Source organism: Chaetodon auriga, chromosome 1 (assembly GCF_051107435.1).
Source record: "Chaetodon auriga isolate fChaAug3 chromosome 1, fChaAug3.hap1, whole genome shotgun sequence".
Classification (NCBI taxonomy): domain Eukaryota; kingdom Metazoa; phylum Chordata; class Actinopteri; order Chaetodontiformes; family Chaetodontidae; genus Chaetodon; species Chaetodon auriga.
The window spans coordinates 19,827,899-19,847,871 of record NC_135074.1 but is presented as its reverse complement, the minus strand read 5'-3'; the positions used below and the strand labels follow the sequence as shown (position 1 = coordinate 19,847,871).

At 42.4% G+C, this 19,973-nt stretch overlaps 1 protein-coding gene across 2 annotated transcripts in view; it reads right to left on the bottom strand.

Moving 5' to 3' along the window:
- The window catches only part of dennd2b (DENN domain containing 2B), a 47,256-nt gene that overhangs the window by 9,189 nt on the left and 18,094 nt on the right, over nt 1-19,973 (bottom strand). For both annotated transcript variants that reach the window (XM_076728720.1, XM_076728713.1), the window contains exons 3-14: nt 17,312-18,577; nt 15,613-15,758; nt 11,714-11,835; nt 10,639-10,854; nt 10,149-10,245; nt 9,936-9,980; nt 9,348-9,532; nt 8,059-8,168; nt 7,224-7,293; nt 4,489-4,566; nt 3,140-3,280; nt 2,842-2,990 (exon numbers count right to left, since the gene is read on the bottom strand). In XM_076728720.1, coding sequence (XP_076584835.1) covers nt 2,842-2,990; nt 3,140-3,280; nt 4,489-4,566; nt 7,224-7,293; nt 8,059-8,168; nt 9,348-9,532; nt 9,936-9,980; nt 10,149-10,245; nt 10,639-10,854; nt 11,714-11,835; nt 15,613-15,758; nt 17,312-18,577 — 2,625 coding nt within the window. The remainder of the gene's footprint in view (nt 1-2,841; nt 2,991-3,139; nt 3,281-4,488; nt 4,567-7,223; nt 7,294-8,058; nt 8,169-9,347; nt 9,533-9,935; nt 9,981-10,148; nt 10,246-10,638; nt 10,855-11,713; nt 11,836-15,612; nt 15,759-17,311; nt 18,578-19,973) is intronic.

Genomic DNA, 19,973 nt, shown 5'->3' with positions numbered 1-19,973 from the left:
TAAAATCAATATCATAATATGATTCAGAAAATGCCAGCAGCAATGGTGATAATTCTACCTGTCTGATGATTAAAGTCACCACTTATGATAATACTGAAGACCACCACTATGTTGACTTTGTGGTGTCCTTTATTATGCAGTTTGAATACCAATTTTGAGTTTGCCATTGGCACAGGTATGGACCATAATTAATGGCATTAAGGGGAAACCAGATAGTGTGAATGCAGAAACCCAAGCAGCCTCCTGCACCACACAAAAGTGAGCTTGATTAATTCACCATGGCCATGAGAAAAGCTTTAAGAAGCCAATGTTTCCTTCCACAGTCTCCTCGATTTTAACTCTTCCTCTCTCTTCTGCTCAGACATCTGGTCTTTCATTATATCTGTTCTTCTTTGCTGCCTCACTCAACGTGTGAGACATCCACTTCCCATATCGGGGCATCTCTACAATCAAATGCCATTTCATACTTTCAGTTCCAGTGTGGCAAATCTCATTAACATACTGCAGGGAAGATGATGGGATTCAACCATCTTAACAATGAAGCCACATCAGGGAAAGTCATTTCGATGCAATATGCAGTAATACTTTTACTGTAAGAGTATTTCACTGCCATGCTAAGAGATAAATCCAGACATGCACATATACTTTGGTAACTGTCCGCAGCTCTAGCCTGAGGACCAACAGAGCCTGTTTACATAAGTCTGCAGCACTGACAAAAAACTCATTCAGCGTCTGCAGGTCAATTGAGTTAAACAATTACAGAGTGACAGAGTAGCTGATGATGAATTTATCTGATTAAGCATCCAACTTGTTATTACAGGCATCGGCTGGTGAGTGATCATTTTAAAAGAAATTGTCTGTGCAGAGTTTAGTGTAGAGGCAACAACCTCTGTGGAAAAAACAACAAAGATTTCAGTGTAATATTACAAGAGTTAAGTGAACGTACCACACTGAAGAAATGAGCAACAAAAGACCCCACAGAAAACGACTGCCTAACATGGCTTTTCCTCTCACTTCCTGCTTGTACTGGATATAAATTTCAAGGGAAAGAAACATGCATCATGTTGTGCTGGAGCCCCAGAGGGAGCAGCACTTTTATCATCGTCATTAATGCTGCAGTGAGGCCCTGTCACTGTTTTTAAAAGAAACCGAAACACAGGAGCTCTGCATGCATGCATGCATACACATTTAAATACACACACACACACACACACACACACGCACACGCACACGCACACGCACACACACACGCATGCACAGACAAATGGTTTGAGCAGATCATGCAGTAAGCACGACTGCATATTTAAAACACGAAATTATATAACTCACATTTGTAATTTTCTTTTTTGTAGTTATTTCAGTTTTCTGCATCATAATTTGTAGTCTGAAGTTGTACTTTATGTATCCTTCCTGTACTGCAGACATTTTAACTGTTGTTCCGCTTCATTGTCATTTAACCTTTGGCCAATCTAAATTTGAGTGGTGACTTGTGAAACAACAATGCAGCATACTAATGTTCATCATGTTTGTTTAACATGTTAGTGTGCGAACTACGAAAAGTACAGGTGAGGCTGATTGGAGTCTCATTAGTTTTCCAGGTTATTGCTCATCAATTGGAATTTTGAGCTGATGATGGCACTAGTGAAAATTTAAGAAATCACCAAAGTTATTGGATTTCATCCTGAGGGGAACATGAATGTTCGTGCCAAATTAAATGACAATCTACCCGATAGCTGTTGAGACATTTCACTCAAAACCACAAAAGTGAACTCATCAAAGCCAGTAGGATACATCCTCTGGGAACCATGAATACATGCATTTTGTTAAACAGAACTTTGCCTAAAAAACACATACAATTAATATAATATAATGACTGATGTACTATATCACTGAGCCTTGTTTCTAGAAGTGTGTTTATCTCTTCAGATATTGCATTTCATTGCATTGCCTAATCCCTGAATTGCCCATGTCATCATACCATCACTGTCTTGGGCAATACACCATGATCATACTGTATCATGAGTTACCTCATGATTCCCACCCCATGACTTGATATTATCACTTCCGGTAATCAGCAGCTTAGACCGGTTTTCTCCAGGGACGCACAGAGTGTCGTAGCTCATACGTGGGGAGTGAACGTAGCATCATAAGTCAAATGGTGACAGTCGAGCCACAGATCACAGAGGGCAGAGTCGCGCGCACAGGAAGTGCATTCCTTCTCCTCATAGTCACTGCCCCCACTGATGTTTGTTTAAACTAGGCTTTGATACATGGAGAGATTACTTCTCCACTCAGATCTCCTCCCACTCCACCCTTGCCTCCAACGCTCTAAAAGTACATCTCTCTTTTCTGTAGCAAGAGGACAGACTGGGACACTGAGTCCTTGGAGACTCTCCGGCTCTTATCGGCCCCACCCTATTCTCCTCTGGCAGTGACTCTCACTGGCTTGACCCACTTTTCTTCTGGGACGAAAACTGGCAGCTGACTGACTGATTAGCTAACTGACTGACCTGCTGCCTGACTTTCTGAAACCAACAAATAATAAGAATCCAACCACAGCACTGCGAAGCCCCAGCACACAAAACCATAGCATTATGTTGCTATTAGGTGTCTCTGTGTGTAGATGGGTAATGCAATTCTGCCATCATAGTCATCTATCCATCCATTTTCTAACCCTTAATTGTGTTAATGGTCATAGGGGGCTGATGCCTATAACACACTGAATGGGGACTGGTTTATACCCTGTTCAGGTGTACAGAGGTTCAAACAAAGCAAAAGTCACAGACCAAATCTCACACACTACACAAGAAGTGACTTGGTGTGTCACTGCAGAGGCCTCACCTGAGTTTATCAGCCACAAAGATGACTCTACGCTCCAGCAGCAGTGAGGCAAACACTCGTATCACCTGCCGTACGCTGAGGCAACTGAACAGACTGTCAAAGTCCACGTGCTCCAGTCTGGAGTCAGTGGGCCGCCTCAGCTCGATGACCTGAATGACCACAGAAAAACGGAAATTAAAGTCATCACACTTTGCAAATCTAATTAAATGAGAAGTGTATTTGGACATGATTTAGGGTGATGGGCATATTAAAGTAGGAAGAGAAAGCAGTTGGTTTCTGCTTTTTCAGTAGTTCTGACCTCATTTCCTGCACCGGGCAGAAAGGTCTTAACTTTGATAATCTTCCCTGGTGCAGGGAAGGGCGACTCCATCAGACTCCTCATGAAGGGGTACACCAGGGCCGCTGAGACGCCTCGCCGCCGCTCGACCTCATCCAGGATCTGAACATGGCAGAACAAAGCACAGTTTCCTCAACATATGTCAACCAGTCTTAACATCAACAGCACACAAGTCTCTAGAAGTCTGATAATATTAGAGGAGCCTGGGTCAAGCTCAAGCAAAAAAAGTGCACAGTCATCAAGGTTACTGACCAAGGCTGCAATTAATGGAGGCATGCTGTTATGTGTTTGACGACGAGGAATTCAGTTTTCCTTTTCTGCTTGAAAAATAGCAAATGAATTTCTTTCCATGCCTGTGTGATTGGAAAATTCCACCCAGTGTGCCTGTTTGCCTGTCTGGAAAGTTGATTGGAGAACTGCTCGTTTTCAAGGTCACATGATATCACCTCTCTTGTGCTCTCCATCTCTCTGTTTGTCTGTCTGTCTGTCTGTCTGTCGTCTGTCTCACACACACAAAACTCCCCCCTGAAATCAAACACAGGCTTCTTTTCCCTTTTATCATGACAGCACTTGTAAAATAGATTGCTTTCATTTTGCTGCTGCACTGCTGTTGCTGCAAAATGGTGACATCAGGCTTTCTCTTGCACTCTTCCATCTGTTGAAAGTCCTAAATATCGCATGATACAAAGACAAGACAAACTCTGGTGCTAGCAAACACTTTGATCACAAATTCAAAGCTAAAATCCATCTACATGGCACAGTTATTCTGCTTGAACTCGACTACTGAAACTTCAGAATTTTTATTTCAAGTTTCAGATTTTTCATGTTTTTCCAAACCTTGTGCCTTTAATCACAGCTCAGCTGAACTTCACAAGGCCCCCATTACTTAACAATGAATACAGCACATATTTGCACTCCGTCTTTGAAATATACTGTAATATTTTAGTTTCAAGTCATGTACCAGCTTCTTTGTTTCAACAGTCTGGACTTACTCAGGTTGAATTAATAAGGAATCAGATAAGGCTGAGAGAGTCAAACAGAGTGACTGCTCTGCTCTGTTTTAGCCCCACTGAGACAAAAGAGAAGGAAGCAATTACTCTGGGAAATCAGAAAGTAAAAAAAAGACTGAAATAAGGTTTACCAGTGAACAGGTGTTCACCAGAAGGCCTGCTAGAAGTCATTTACTTCAGCTGTGAGACAGGTTAACCGCAGCTACAACACCACACACAGCTTGCTTACTGTAGCTGTCTGTCTTCAGTACATGTGTTTGTGTGTGAGTGTGCACATTGCATGGGCAAGGATGAACTCACCGTGGAGAACAAGTCAAAACAGCCCAGTCTGCTGATGACACAGTACACCTCTGGAAGGCGAGGTCCTTTCCCAGTTGGCTGTAAGCCAAAGCAACAGAGACGTTAAAAGACACATTCACAAATGTCCTGCAAATGGTCTACAAACAGACAGATGAAAAAAAAGAGTTGTCAGAATCGAGGCAGTAGAGGCAGACATATTATATAAAACTGCTTGAAAGCTCTGGGAGTTTTAGTGTGGCCAGGCAGAAACATGTCTGCTTCCTGATTGGTCACGATGTGGAAAATAGTAATGGTAAATGGACTGCATCTATATAACGCTGTTCTAGACTGACCGCCACTCAAAGCGCTCACACACACGTACGATCGCAGTGAGGCCACCTGCTCATTATGAGCATCAACCATTCACACACACTCATACACCGATGGCACAGCAGAGGTTCAGTATCTTGCCCCTTAAGGACACTCTGACATGTAGAATGCTGAGGCCAGGGATCGAACCACAGACCTTCTGATAAGTCTGACTGCTTAACCTCCTGAGACACGCCACCAACATGTCCTTCCCTAACTTGACGTCCCTATCATGTGACCTTTCTGCAGAAGAAAACAAAGGTCATCAGTGTTGACTACCGGTGCTTAATTTAACATGGATAATGAATTGCAGATATTGCTGACATTGTTGTCTATGTCATCAGCTGCTATGCAGTTAAATTCTGCATTTTATGATTTTAATGATAAATGAAGTCATAATTAACTAATGATAAATACTAAACAGTACTAATTTGTATTATTTTCTGCAACCAATCTGCGAGCAGCCAAACTGCATCCTGGACATGTTGATTGTTTTCATTTTAAATTGCTGCTTTAAAATGAAAATCTATTGTCTGGATGTAGCCTTAGACTCATGTAGAGGTCAAGCCCCCAAAAGCACTGGATCCTACATTTCCCATAACTCAACTTGGTCAGTGCCTCCCTCCCTTGCAACTGTTGACATCTTTCAAACCCCACACCCCCCGTTTGTAACACAAGCTTTCTCTTAAAAATCAGCAGTCTCTGAGCCTGAGCTGATATAAACTAGATGACTTCATCAAGGTTAATTTTCGGGCTTTAAAAAGCTCCTACAGAGCCCCAGCAGTAATTTCACATCTCTTTTCACAGGCTGAATATTATTCCCTCGTACAAGTAAACTAAGCGATGTGTAATTTTGGAAGATCGGTAACTATTTAAAGTCTGCTGACAGACCCAAAGTAGAAAAGGGTTATTTTTTGATTAAATGTGTGACATTTAACTATTCAAAAACAAATACATAAAGGCTCACACCATAATATAACTATGCAGATAAATTGTTTACATACTGTAGATGAAGTCTTAAAATCTAGGCTGTGATGTGAGGTGAAAGTCTTTCATGTGGATGCCAGCTTCCTAACGCAGGTGGTTCATCTGCCCCTGCTGATCCTATCTACCTTCCTCTGTACACTCATAGACCATTATGTGCCTCAGGACACAGACACTCAAACACACAGACACAAATGAACACAAGCACTAAAGAAACGCCAATCCACTTGTCCTTATTAGGTATGCAATTTTCTCCTCTTGTTTCTCCTCTGCTTTTCCAAATGGATGATTAAATCAACTATGTGGAGCTTGATTCAAGTCCTCAGGAATGCTCGATTACTGCCAGCGGCTGGTCAGACAGCAGGGAGGAAACAAAGTCACTGGAGGAGAGAAGCTCACCTCTTCCTCTACCTTCATTAAAATCTGCTCTTATCGAGATGAATTTCAGATCAACACAGCAGAAGAGCATTTTCTGTCTGGGCAAAGAATTCACAAAAAAATCCCACTGCTATCCAGTGCATGGGCATGCACAGTGGTAAAGGCACTGCCAGTAAACCTCTGAGAACATACACACTGTAGCACTATAAACATACTCAGAAATACCAAACGGCAAACAAAATCACCACCACATTCACAGAATCCCACACAGTCAAGCTCTCTACCCGCAAGCTAAATGGGAAGCTCAACAGAAAACTTCAAAGCCCTTTCCAGCCTCGTTATGAGGAGGAAATGCTCCACAATGACAAAGTTTGGATTTTTCATGGTTTCTCTTTGTCTTGCCTCTCCTGAGAAACTCTCATTAAATTGAATGAGTCAATTCTGACTGGGTTTTTTAACATAAATTATTTTTTTTTTTATGCATTTTATGACTAAGACTGAATGTTTGCAGTACTAACTAATTTAAATAGCATGCAGCAACTGTATTTCTTTATGTTGTTTTTCTAAGATGCATATTATATCAAATTCCATGCACAATTATGATGACAGATTTACATATTTAATATTAAACCACTGTAATGTATTTTTGTTGAAACTGAAATCACTGTTCTCAGAGAGCAATGTGGTTTGAAGGTCTGTTATTCCAGATGTTTCTGTTTCTACTGCTTGCCGTAGGTATTTCCTGGGCAAAGGCTGAGAAGTCCCTGTACATGACTCTCATGCTGATCAGCAGAGATAATAATGAGTGGGTGAATCTTTTCTTTCTTTTTTTTTTTCCTTTTTCCACTTTTGTTTTCTTTTTTGCTTCATACAGTCTCCTCCCTGCTGCCACAATGAATGGTCATGCAACACATCAGTGGCCCCACAGGAAAGCCATATCACATGTTCACATATCTGTCACAACAAACAGGGCTCAGCAGGGTCTGAACAGGGAGCAGAGGATGAGGAGTTCAACAGCAGCTTACCAACAGGCGTCTGCAGTACCCAAACCTCCTGCTGCCGTCCTCTCCAGTCAACATGAAGGAGAACGTCTCACTGTAGTAAAAAAAAAACAAATGTGCACACATGAAAATCAACATAAAGACACATAGGTATGCTATCAGTGTGCACATACACACACATAAAATAATTAAAGGCACAGAGCACAAAATAAGGAGTGTGCAACAGCTTTGTGTTTGTCTGACTTTACATTTAAGTGAAGGTGTGACAGCTGTAGTTCACAGATAACAGATTTTATCCTGCACGCCAGCAACAAGCATGGAGGTGTAAGAATAATCATGATGATAAGCTGGAAAATTCACACTGATAACAGAGTTTCAAAATATGCTGTGTGGACAGTATGTCCTCTAAAAGTTCATTCATTTAATTTTACGCATCACTCAGTCTGCCATGACAGTTCAGAGTTGCCTTCTGTGGCTTTGGGGGAGATTTCCAAAGTAAGAGAAATTAACTTTAATGATGTCATCAGGGTTATCTTGATTAGGGCTTGAGAGTTTTTCCAACAGAAAGCCTGCGTCACAGATTGGTGTGTGTTTGAGTTGTGGGCGTTTACCAGACAAAGAGGGTTTGATGAAGGGGAAACATTGGATAAATTCAGGTTTTTTTGATCCATTCTAGGGAGTAAAAGTCGACATTATTCAGCCTCTGCTGCTTTGATTTTGACCATTATTTTGTTTATCAGTCCACCGACTTTATGAAATGCAATGCTGCATCGCTGTAGGACCCTTTGCAGGAGATCAATTAGAAATGATGAATTTAACACTGACTTAGGAACTCGGGACTTAGGATTCGCAGCCATACCTGGTGTACTCAGACACAGGACTCCAGTCTTTTGCATCTGGGAAACAGAACTGAGGAATGGCTTTGAGTCTCTGTTCAGCCTCCCTCATCTGCTTGGTGGGCCTCTCTAGCTGTGAGAGGAGAGGAGAGGAGAGTCGAGTCAGCTCATTCTCCTTCAGATAACTGCATCCTCCTTTTTTAAGATCCCCATGAATGTCAGCATGACCAATAAATGACAAGGCTAACATTTCTCCCATACGAGGTTAAACCCCCTCCAGTCCTCATTAACTTGACATCAGAGTGAGTGTTTCCTCTGGCTGGCAGAGACGTACTTCTCCCAAGGGACACCGGTGCTGAACCGGATCTTAAATAACTTTAAAATATATCTTTGAATAACTGAAAACACTTCCCTGCCACAGAAATGAATCCTGGTTATTTTTAAGTATAAACAGACTCCCAGGACTCCCCAAGCTCCATGTTATAAATCTTAATTACCCACACAGCTAAATTATCAACAACCTGTATACTTAAGTGTCAAAGCTCACAGGAATATAAATTTTAGTCACGGCCCTAAATAACACACCATCATCCTCATTTTCAGCATACACACTTCTGTAGTAACCAATGACTAAAACCTCACAACGGACAAGCCTACAGTACATAATCAGCTCTTGTTCTGACACGTTATTTCTAGATGACACTGGCCCTGCTTTATCCGTGACATTAACTTTTACATCTTTCTGCCTAAATATGACTTAACTGGATTACGTTTGCTTGTGAAAACTGAAATCAGCAGTTGATCTCTATCATCATCTCCAATCGTCCAACAGTTAACTGTCATTTACTATGTTGAGAGAGTTTTGAAAGCTGCTGCCTGTGCTGATGACACCTATTGCATGTGGTGTGTAAGATCAGTTCTTATCCACAAGCATATGTTTATTTCTTTCAAAATAACAGCTTTTTTTTCCATTTAGCTACAAAAAAAGCTTTGGTAACAACCTTTTCCCAGAGTATGCCGTCGATTTTTTAACCAATACAGTGATAAATGTCTTTTTTGAGCCTTCTGCTGTCACTTCAATATATTAACATGCTACATGGGGTGCCTTTAAAATCAGTCCCTGCTGTCAATAGCATTAAACAATGATAATGAGGTGACTCTGACCCACTCTAAGCTTTGGAAAACAGTCACTGGTGATGTAGCTGTGCAGTATTTGTGATTTGTAATCCCTGAGCTAAAACACTTAAAGCCCTAGAGATGTCCTTCAGTACATTTTAGGGGATGGATTAAGTTATGACTAACAAGCCTTTACCTTGGGAAACTGGTAGGTGACCTCTGGGGAGTAGGAGTTTTTGCTGGGTTTCTTTTTTAAGGAAACAACCACAAAATACTCAAAGAGTTCTCTTTCCTGCCACTCAATGAGCTGCAGCTCCAGCGTGCGGTAGCTGGGCGCTCGGCGAAGGATGGACTGCAGTTTCAGCAACCTCTGGGTGTGAGCTGAGGAGGGAAGCAAACATCAATACATGCACAATTCAGTGTCCAAACAAAATTCTCAATCTGAGAATTCAGGGTGTTAACCTTCCATTTGCAGTCTAGAAATGAAATGTGTTGGTGTAATCTTTCACTTCTCCTGAAAGCTTGTGTCCAAAACAGAGAGAAAACATCACTAAATGTAATTAGTATTCATTCCAGTCATTGAATCTAGGCATGTGATAAACGTTGTATGGTCTGCTGATAATCTGTGCACATGGCAAATGTTTCAGTTACAGTTCTGCATTCTGTCCAGTCACACAGGGTCACTTGTTGAATTCAAGACTGTTGCACAAGCAGTGAGAAAAACAGTCCTAACACAGTGTAGTGTAGCACCTAACCCTTGCCAATGATTTCTGCGGTCACTCACCTTTGAACCTGTCATCAGAGTCACTCTCACTCTCACTGTTGTCATCTGCAGGCAGACAGACAAGCATGTTTTCTACAAGGTCACAAGGCAATTTCACAAACATGTGCTTATGTCATGAGAAGGACACAGCCAGAACTCTATGTGGGTGGCTGAGACACAAATATTTACTCGCTTATCTGGCCAGTGGATAAAGGGAATAAAGAGACCCCTTACCTCTCAGAGATGTAGTCTCAACATTGGACATGGACAGCTTCTTCAGCCTCTTCTTCCCACGTTTAGTGCAGTAAATGGAGTTGATCCTCTGGACCAGCTGTAAGCAGATGAAAGAGGGAATTCTCAGTTTGGAAATCTGAAGCTGTGTTTCTTTTGATCCTAAGTATAGCAGAAGGGGGTGTACCTGGCCAAAAATAATACTGTACTGCTCTTTGAGGGTTGCTGAACAATACAACTGAAGAGCATCGAGCATTGAGAAAAGGTACCACAAGAGCTGAAACCGAAGCAGTAATCACATGCATTGAGGTACAGTGTTTTAAAAATGTCTTTTCCAAACTGAGGAATTACAAGTGACCCAGAGCTGCTCTGACCCTAACTTGGTCCCTTCAGAAACTTGAGCTGATCCATGAAGCAGGAAAGGAAAGAGAACACAGTCAGAGCTCTGCAAGGACTTAGTGTAGGTGTCCGTGTAGGACCGAGCAGCGTGTACCTTAGGGATCCTCCAGTGCCTGTGTGAGGCTAGGGTATCGCTGGTGCTACAGAAGCTATCATCCAGCAGGCCACTGGGTGAAGTTGATCCACCCAGCTGGGGGAGAAGCAGCATTTCATCGTGGCTGTAGCGTTTGGACAACTGCGATATCCGGTGGCTCTTCCTGTCACTCGGACCAGAAACGCGAAGGGACTGGCTACTGGGTTTGGAAGGCAACTAGCCAGAGAGAAAAGAATATGGGAGGTTTGGTACAATTCATTCATTTATATGTTTTTCATAAACAGTTATCCCTGAGGTGAGGTGACTATTTGCATATTCATAGCTCTGTGCATACTAAATGAAGGCAAAGGTTTAGCATTACATCTCAGCCATTTCAAGGCAGGAAGGGACTTTTTCCATGGAGAAAACTTAAAAATATGTAATTTTGATGAGCAGAGGTGAGCTTTTAGAGGTTTAATCAATGCCAGAGCTTTAAACATTGTAGAGAGTAAATTATGTTGTAAAAAAAAGGAGCAGACACACTGAGCTGTTAGATGAAGAGCTTCACCTCCACCTCCTCAGCAAAGTAACACATTTTTCTGTGTCCTGCTGGTGTGTGAAGAACTATTCCCATCTTTTTTTATCATGAAATCAGATTACCGTTGCTCATGACATGATGGAACAAAGCCAAATATTGTCTGACTTCTTTAAGAAAACAACGCGAGTTTGTTTGGCTGCACCGTAAACGGCAGTTTCTCTTCCGTTGTATTCTTGACAAAGTAGCTGCTCAGTGAGTATTTGCTGGAGTGTTAAACCACACTTGTAACCATCAGTAACCATGGGGGTCTCCTCTTTCTATAGTGAGACAAGTGCTCCTGCGTTGAAGTGGGCAAGCCAAATCTGCAGATGGGCCTCTCTGTGGAGAATCTCCAGGTCTAAACATATCGTTTCCTGTAGTGCTACAAATGAGGTGTGAGATTCTTTAACAGATTTTTTCAGCACTGACAGTCAGCGAGAGGATTCACCTTACCACAGGAAAACACATGTATTATGTTCACTGCAGGGAAACAGTGATCCCAACAGGTTTATGACTTACCTGAGGTGGAGAGTTCAGCTTCCTGTCCATGGTGGTCCAAGATCTGCTGCTCTCCAGCAAACAAGACTTCCGAGCATAACTCTTCCGCTTCAGGTCAACATCCTCGTATGGGTTCTCCTTCTCTGTGTGGATGAAGTGGGTGTTCAATGTAGATGGAATGTAATGTCAACCTAGCAACTGTCTGATGTTTTTGACAGAAGACAGACAAGGCTGTGGGGTCAAAATGTGTAAACAGAGGGCAGGAAAGTGTGTGAGGGGCACAAGAGGGGACTGCCCCATGGTTAGTCTGAAAGGAGATGAGTCCAGAAAGGTAAGTCAAAGGTCACTCCCAGCTGGCTCAAGTGAACTCCCTTTTTTCAAAACAGTTACTGTTGGCACAGGGCCCCACGGGCCCCAGTAGGCCCATCTGAAACTTCTGGACAAAACACTGCTGGTGAGTCACTGTCCAAGCATGTTAACTCTCTGCTGAGAGAGATGAGGAGGAGAGTCATCTTCTTAGACTGTTATTCTGACAGTAACATTGTTCAACTACATTTTTAATCCCCTGCTATGAATGTAAACATATTATGGGATTGCAAGAAAGGCATAAGCAATGAGGTTTAAAATGTTCATACTGAGACTAATGTCAATTAAGGACATGAACATTAAAAAATGCCACACTGTACCTGAAGAAGTTACAATAAGCACAGTCTTTGCTCCTGATCTATAGATGTACTTCAGTCAATAAATGATAGCAGAAGAGGAAAGAAAATTAACATTACAGAGCACTGCACTGCTCTCACTGATGTCACCTGGCAGAGGGCCAACTTCAATAAAGAGAAAACTTGTGTAACACCACAGTCCATGTCTATCCAGACATTTGCTCTGAGAATAGCTTTTTGGCAGGGTCTGAAAAAGGTTGTGAGAAAGTGAAGAAACCACAGTGCAGAATAAAAACAGAGCCAGATGGCGTCGAAATGCATGAGGGGAACTTTTAAAAGAAAGAAAAGCAGTGTTATCTGTCAGTAGAAAGGCAGAGAACAAAAATCTACTTGGTAGCTGTGTTCTTTCTTCCTGGGTATACTGTTGGAAAACCCGGTGAACTCAGCATGTCAATGAACAATGAGTGTGTGTTTTAAAAACACCCAAGATCAACCTACAGGCAGAGCTTTGTTCAGTTATCTATTTTTAGGGTTAATTATTGAACCTCTGAGCAGTACATACGCACACCCATGCACACATACACAAATAATGTACACTACCTGGAATCATTAGAGTGTTATGTTGTGTCACACAGTAAATTAGCCTACTGGAGTGATTTTCTGTGCATCGTTAAAGCTGAGGAGCAGAATAAGAGGGCTTAGTCTGACCCCACGTTGTGATGCAACTCCATTAAACTGAAGCAGTACTGTAATGAGAGCCTGCTGGGAAAATGATATGTCTGTATAGCTGCTTATGCACTGGAGGGTACTAATCTACTCCTCTGATTACAAACATCCAGATCTCTCTCTAACACTCCCCCAGACAAACAGTATTATGCCGGGAGTGGACACACCTTGGCTGCACACTGTGATTGTACATTTCTGTGTCCACAATGGACTCTATGGGCAGGGCAAGGCACAAAACAAACTATACAACAAAGTCAGTATCAGCTTACACTGTAAAGCAAACGAGCTACAGTATAGTGGCACCGCTCGCCCATTAAGTCGTAAACAGAGATGTGAAAAAATAGGTTACAGTTTTGTAAGATCATTTGGCAGCACCACAAACCATACAGATAGCTGCTTGTGACCACACTGGAGAAACATGGGAATATTTTTGGCATATTCTGCACCAATGAATAACAAAATCACAGGTCAAACTGCGCATGTAACTACTTAAGTGTAAGTTAATTAGAAGTGGAGTTGCTCATTACATGTACCAGACAGATTGATTCACAAGAGTGAGAGCAGACAACACTTGAGTCAACGCTGTTAGTGAAGGTAACACAAAACTGGATGCTTGAATAAGACCAGGACTCTGTGGTACAGACAGCTGAATCACAGTGTCAGTGGAGCACAGGGTGTGATTCATCTGACTGTAAACAGATCAGTCATTGACAGTCCATTTATCAGGTACACAGTCATAAGCACTTAAAACAGTCCCCTAATATCACAATCTATCATGCATTTGTAGTAACACTGCAGCATAAGTTACAAATGACTCTTAAGGTAAACATCTAGCATCAAGCACAGGTGCCAAAAACCCAAACGGTGTGAGTGAAGCTAAGATCTCCTTGTGGAATTCAGGAAACGTGTGGGGACCTCTCTGATGAAATGCTTGTTAAAATAGGGGCTCGGAGGGACCAAAACATGGCTCATTTACTTCTGTGGCTGCTTCTCACATGGATCGTCTGACCTGTACACCATGGCGTAGTGGTGCTGGAAACCGCTGCTCAAACTTTGTTTGAAATAGCTGAAGCTATTTCAAACTTACTGAGAGACAATGTCTTTGCGAGGGACGGACAGTGATTGGCTAATGCGTGTCTCCAAACTGCAAACTCTACACACAGTGCTGGATGAACAATGGGAGTTTTGTTGGGATTCACATGAAAATCAGGCATGCCCTGACGCTCACTCCCTGAGACTACTGCACATCCACAGCTTGAAAAAGAACAAAACAAGCTGTTGAGCAGGACACTGATCACTGATTCAGGCACAACATGGCTACTTGTTGAACTACCAGGAAGTAATGTAAAACTTGCATCAGCCCATCGGCATTTATCATGAAAAATATTTAAGGGTGAAAACTTTTTCACTGCATCTGAGATCCAAGCTTTATCATGAGACTGTACTCACACTGACACACATTTCCACTGCATTAAGTATGCACTGGGGGAACTGGCAATTGGACTGGGCAGAAGGCCTGGGGTCATTTGCTAGTGGAAAGGAATTTGGCTCTCAAACATGTCCAGCATTTCACACACACATTATCTCAGAGAACATTTGAGTCACAGTTGAATGCACAACATGTGGCTAAAAGGGCGCAATGTGAGAGGATGATGTTCGACAATCAGCAACAAAATAAAGATCTTCTTCACTGGCTATTACTGAACATTGTGTTAGTCGAATGCTGGACTGCAGTGTGAAATATGTAGACAACCAGACAAGTTTCACAGTAAAATACGACCTATACAGCCACATGTTATCCATTAATCTTATGCTCAGCCTTAGCGTTCATTGACTGCTCCCACGCTGAGACTTTTTATACCCCACACCTCTACACCAGGCAAAGGCAGGAGGAGGAGCTACCCTCACACTCTTATTACTTACTGCTGCATGCTGCAGGGGGCTTTCACTCTCACTAAAACATCTGACTACTGTCCTCAACGGCTGCTGTTGCAATCACAGTAACCACAATGTATGTGTTTACGGTTCATGGGAGGCTCTGAACATGAACTAACATATTTTTTTCACTGTCACTGTGACTGCCTCGCATACAACCAATGCCTAAAATCAAATTGAACTAAAACTAACGATTATTTTCATTATTGAGTAATCTGTCCGTTATTTTCTGGATATCCCTAAATGTCCACCCACAGTTTCCCAAAGCCAAAACTGACACATTCAGATGTATTTGGTCCGATCAACAATCCAAAACACAAAGATATCCAGTTCACTTAAGGTACGTAAGATGAAGAAAACCAGCAAATATTCACATTCAAGAAGCTGAACTCAGAAATCTTTCGCTAATTTTTAATTTTCTGATTACTTGATTATCAAAAACGTTGATTAAGAGATTTTTTTCTGTTGATCCACGATTCAAGTCATCATTTCAGCTCTGAACTGTATCCAACAGTGACCCAGGTCAGACAGAAACCCGTGAGGGATTGAAGTGAAATGAAAGTCCTGTTTTCAAAGCCAGTGAACCAGCGTGCTTACCTACTATGTCCTCATAGGCATTCTCCTCTAAAGTGCTCTTGGAATTGGGCCGACTCCGCGTGTCTGTGGTTAGCGTGCCATTCTCTGTAGGTGAGGATGGATATGAAGATGGCAGACTCGTAGCATCCTCCGACTCACACGACTCTCTGGAAAGAAATGAAGAAAGTCAGAACAGACCAAGATGTGGAAAGACGTCGCACACACACAAAATTACAAGCAGGACGAGTCAGTAAGAGTCAGTGTCTACCTAAAAGGAGGTAGACCATTAAGAATAAAAAGAAAAAGTCCAGATGATACTAAAAATAGTCATTCCTCTCCAGTTGCCAACTAGGTTCAGACACTTGTAGTTGTTATAAACAAAACCATTGTCTTATTCCTGAAAAAACTTAAACTTCAGGAGCCACTAGTTATGAAAGACAGAAATAACAGAAATACCAGGATCAACATACGCTTCGATCACAAGAAAATTCACAAGTAAACATGCAGATATCTTACGAGTTCTGTGTTCTTAGCACAGTGTAAGGCGCACATCACATGTGGAGGCACTGCAGAGGAACTTGCTACATTAGTGCAGGGATCTACTGTATGGTCATGTCGCGCCATCGACAGCTTGTGGCTTTTAAGCTTGGTCTGAAATTGCTAGAGCCACAGGAATGTTAAACACAGAGTCCAAGGGATGAACGTTTGAGGATTTCATCCCCATTTTACATAGGGACAATCTGGAGTGGCCCCACCCTCACACAAAAAAAACTGAGCCTGTCTGACCCTGAGAGCTATAAGTTAAGAATAAAAACAAGAGCAGACTACAGTATCTAACATTCAGCTAATATTTATGCAACAAAGGGCACGATCATACAGTGTTGGATTTTAGTGGTTTCTATTGGACATTTATTTCTACTAGTTTAAAGAGAGCCGGGGAACATAGAGGATCTTCAGTTACAGACAAAACATGAGTGAACTTGGGTAAGAATATACGGTAGATTTGCTACGAGAATGTTTAAATTGGCAAGTTTTTTTATGGCGCAAACTGAATTTCTGGAAAGAATCTGACATTTCAAACGGTCTGTACAGTAAATCAGGTATGTTTAGTATGAGCTGCTTTTATGGTACCCAGTAGGCATTCACCTCAGGAGAAACCTATGATGAAAGCATTGAATTTCTTTAAACTGGGAAAGCTGGGGTGATGAGAACTTTGTGCTCTTTACCTAAAACATATTGTTAGTCTTCAAGGTGAAACATAACTGATTCAACACTGACGTCAACTGCGAATCCTGACTGAAAACAAACCCACCACAACCAGACACTGACCAGTAACTCATTAAACCACCACACCAACAAAGCAAACACTCAGCCTGTGTTCCAAATTTCTCATAAGACCGTCACTGGAATCATTTTCATGGAAAGGAACATGAGGCCAACAATTACTGTGGCACCAAAAACTGGTGAAGAAATTGTCCTTAATACAGATCAGTGGCCAATACCTGATCTACTTAACAAGGTCATTATCTGAGCTGATACAGATTCTTTGTATCAACCTTTACAAGAAAAACTAGGCTGTATATTGCAGCAACATGTTGCTGTAGGAGATAAGAGAAATGACACGTGTGTTTTACTGTCTGAGAAGGAAACACACTGACACAGCTCACAACTTATTTTCATGTTAGTTAAAGGAGAGACATAAGGACACTGATCCTCTCACCTGTCCTGGAGTCTCACTGGGATGCCCCCCTCAGTCTTAACTGTTCGTGTCATGCTGGGTGCAGGGGTTGAGGGCAGTGGTGGGGGAGACTCAGAGGCTCTGTTTGGAGGTAGTCCATTGGCCGGCAAGAGGCCTTTCTGGTCCCCTTTGGCATCGTACTCAAAAGTGCGTTTTGGTTTAGGTAAGGGGTTGACTGGTGTGCCAACAGACATCTGCTGGCTAGGTGGTTCTGGGCTCTCTGACCTGACTGAGCTCACACTAAACCTTTGTCTGAGTTTAGAGAGCTTATCGGACACCAATACAGGATCTGGTTCAGTGGCAACTGAGCAAATGCTGCTGCGCTTACTGGTGCATGTGCTGTCGAAGTTGTCACCTATCACAAAAGACTTTTGTCTTGTCTTGTCTGGAGCATAGCAATTACTCAGATAGCGAGGAGGGGATGGGCTAGGATTCTCCTTCAGGGCCTGCTCTATCTTTTGTATCCTGTTGAGAACTGCTGACGTCTCCTTCCGAGCAGACAGGGAACGCACAAATGTCCCCGAGGAATCTGACTTGCCCATCCTTTTCTGGAAGCGACCAACGCCGTCCTTGTCCGAAACTCCTTCCTCTTCCTCTGTGTAGGAGCATTCTGAGAAAGCTGTGCTCATCCTGCGAACCCCTTTAAAGTCAAAAGTTTTCTCGCTACAGGGAGACGAGAGCAGGCTGGGGCAGCCCTCACTGCCCCCTACACGCTCTGCTCCTCTTTTGTCTAGACACAAGCTCATCCTAGGCAGAGCCACCCTTCTGCACTCCCATTCTGAGATCTTTTTGCGGATTGTGGTGGGGGGAACACCTGCTACTGAGCGGGTGAGAGAGAGGGTGCGTTTGTGGCTTTGGTTGGAGGAAGGTCCCAGAGAGAGCGTACTCCAACTCAGGGGCCGACCATTAAGTCCATCTCCTGGAGAGAGATCCCCTTGTTTCTCCTTCTGCTCCTGGGTGCCCTGACTTTCCTTGGTTTGAGCTTGGGGCTTATAGATGGAGAGCCTATTGTCCAGGCAGCTGATGCTCTTTGACTTGATGAGACGGCCTTGGGAGTCAGTGTCACTCGTGAGAGATGAACCACTGCACAGGCTGGCGGCCTTGCCGCTCCAGCCAGCACGTACCAGGAACCTGCCGTCAGTCCTGACGTACCTACTCTGCTTCCCTGCTTCACTGTCGCTGAGGAGAGGCTGCTGGCTCTGCCCCTGACTGGCAGAGAGGACAGGACAAGGTGAAGTAGATCGGCACCTGGAGCAAGACAAGAGAACAAAAAAAACAACAAAAAATAAATTGGAGGCTTAAGGATATTAACGCACTAAAAAAAAGGCAAATCATAGGAGCTGTCAATAAATCCATTCGACCCTGCAGCATGAAAACTGACTCAATGTGGAACAGATGGAAGAAAACTGTAAAGAATCAGCTGAAAACTTAGAATTCATTTCCAAGATCAAAGACAGAATGAAAACCTGAGCCACTTATTGGGAATGACCACAGGAAAGTATTCTGTCTTTGGCAGGATGAGATTAAAATTAAGGCCAAAGGAAACACAGACTACATTAAAATGCCACAGTGGATTTTTCCAGATAATCAAAATAACTTGAGGAGAAGCACCGTGGACCTCACACAGAAAGCAGTACGCCAAGCGAGATTTATTACCGCCGTCTTACCTGTGAAAGTCTCACTGCTCCTCTTTGCTCCTCACAGCCTGTTCTGATCCCTTAAGCTAATTGATACTAAGTGCTACAGTAGTCCCAAACTCATTGCTGGCAGCACCATCCACATCCATCCATCCATACCACACACACACACAAATACTTTCTCATGGTGCTCACTTCATTTAACATTTCCACAGAGAGACAAACTTTCCCTGTAAATCCCTGACACTGTAATACGCTCAGTCTTTCAGGGACTTTGTCATGACTTGGAAGCTGGCTAAGTCTTGCGAAAGTGAAGCACTGGGAGATCTGATGTCACAGCCATGGTTAGAATAACAAGCGTTATGGGAGGAGGAAGCTGAGGGCAGCAGACTGTGATCCAACAATGCAGGTCCGGACAGATCTCGCTTCACACCTTTCTGCCTTCCCTGGTTTCGTTCCTCCTGCTCTAGGGTGGGAAGACTGTTACAACAGCTAGGGACCTGCATGCAGCAAGCATGATGAAAGCATCTTATCCTAATTCCCTGGAAGAAATATGAGAATTCAGGACACCGGCTAGTTTGTAGTATAGTTTATAGTACTCTGAAATCCAGTGAATAGATTTTTAAGCAAACAAACCTTTTAAGGTTTAAGTGTCAACAATAATCATTTTTTCAACGAAGGTCTTTTTAATATTATTTCAAGTCTTTGTAACTATATTGACACTTACTATCTTTTAGATTTTTTATTAAGTTTTATACACCAGCCTCCATTTATCACTTATGGGTGCCCACAGGAGGCGTTATAGTTGATAAATATAGTAATAATAGTGTCCTAAATAATTTATTCAATCGTATAAAAAAACACACCCTTTCTGTTCAAGTAGACCATTAAATATGTGTTTCTAGAGTTACTACATCTAATTCACAAAAGACTACATCACAGCTGTTTTCATGGAACAATATCTGTATTTTTGTAATTTAGGTTTTTATTAAACATTAAGCGATCAT